At 62.9% G+C, this 1,596-nt stretch overlaps 1 protein-coding gene across 1 annotated transcript in view; it reads right to left on the reverse strand.

Annotated features, from left to right (window-relative positions):
- NDUFS2 (NADH:ubiquinone oxidoreductase core subunit S2) overlaps positions 1–1,596 on the reverse strand; it is an 8,091-nt gene that overhangs the window by 6,184 nt on the left and 311 nt on the right. The window contains 4 exon segments of the mRNA XM_031064712.1: positions 1–20; positions 114–234; positions 840–1,030; positions 1,510–1,591. The exon segment at positions 1–20 is cut by the window's left edge and continues 186 nt beyond it. Coding sequence (XP_030920572.1) covers positions 1–20; positions 114–234; positions 840–1,030; positions 1,510–1,591 — 414 coding nt within the window.

Genomic DNA, 1,596 nt, shown 5'->3' on the forward strand with positions numbered 1-1,596 from the left:
CGTGATCTCGGCGAAGAGAACTGAGAAAAAACGGGGGGAAAAGGGGAAAAAAGGGGGTGAGCCCATAAACCCTGGGGGTGCCAGGGAGCTGGGATTGCTGGTGGGAGCCTCACCTCGGATCCACTGAGCCCGGGGAGGGGGTTGGATGTTGAGGAGCTTCTCCACGGCCAGGGAATAGGCCTGCTCGTTGCACATCATGGACACGTAGTCCAGGCGGTCAAAGTAGGGCAGGGCCTGCGGGGACCACGGTACTGGGGATACTGGGAGCACTGGGAGGGCTGGGAATAGTGGGGATACTGGGAGGGCTGGGAATACTGGGAGTGCTGGGAATACTGGGAGCACTGGGAATACTGGGAGGGCTGGGAATAGTGGGGATACTGGGAGGGCTGGGAATACTGGGAGTGCTGGGAATACTGGGAGCACTGGGAATACTGGGAGGGCTGGGAATACTGGCAGTGATGGGAGCACTGGGATCTCAGGGAACCGGGGATCCCACGGCTCTCAGGATCACCTGCAGGAATGTCTTGTACCCAATGGGTTCCTCGGTGCCGCGGTGCAGCAGAGCCCATGGGAAGGGGGATCTCAGGGCAATGGGATCTCAGGGATCCCATGGAATTGGGGATCCCAGAGACGGGGATCTCAGGGATCTCAGGCACAGGGATCCCATGGAAATTGGCATCCTGGGATCACCTGCAGGGAGGTCTTGTACTCGATGAGTTTCTCGGTGCTGCAGTGCAGCAGCCCCATGTGGGGACACCATGGGACAGGGATCTCAGGATCTCAGGGCAATGGGATCTCAGGGAATTAGGGATCCCCTGGAATTGGGGATCTCAGATCACCTGCAGGTAGGTCTTGTACTCGATGAGTTTCTCGGTGCCGCGGTGCAGCAGCCCCACGTGCGGGTCGCAGCGTTTCACCGTCTCCCCGCTCAGCTCCAGCACCAGCCGCAGGACCCCGTGCGCCGCCGGGTGCTGCGGCCCGAAGTTGATGGTCAGGCTGGAAACCTTCTTGTGGGCCACCGGGTCCTTGTCTGGGGACAGGGGACAGTGCCGGGGTCAGGGACACAGGACGGGGACACAGGGAGGGCACAGGGACACGGGGACAGCTCCCCCAGGGAGGGCACAGAGCCCCCCAAATGTTGGGGACAGGGAGGGAGCGGCACCCGCTGAGGGTCTGTGGGGATCCTGAGTGCCCTGAGGGACCCCAAAGTGCCCTGAGTGACCTCCAAACCGCCCCACTACCCCCAAAAGCCATCCTTAAACCCCACTCAGAATCTCAGGACCCCTCCAGGACCATCCCAAAGCCCCTGAGACCCCTCCTGGACCTCCCAAAGACCTCAGCGCACACCAAGAGCCCCCCTAAAGGCCTCGGGACCGCTCCTGGGCCCCCCAAAGCACCCGACACCCTCCCAAAGGCCTCGTCCTCCCTGCTCAGGGCCCCCCAAAGCCCTCAGGGCTCCCCAGAGCCCCCTCCCCACCTTCTCCCAGAGTGTCCCCGCTGTCCCCTCACCGTTCCAGGGCGGCGGCACCCACTTCTCGGTGGCCTTGCTGGGGTACATGATGGCCCCCGCGTACTGCTGCGCCCACTCAATGTCGG

This window comes from Geospiza fortis, unplaced genomic scaffold (genome assembly GCF_000277835.1).
Source record: "Geospiza fortis unplaced genomic scaffold, GeoFor_1.0 scaffold439, whole genome shotgun sequence".
NCBI classification, from domain to species: domain Eukaryota; kingdom Metazoa; phylum Chordata; class Aves; order Passeriformes; family Thraupidae; genus Geospiza; species Geospiza fortis.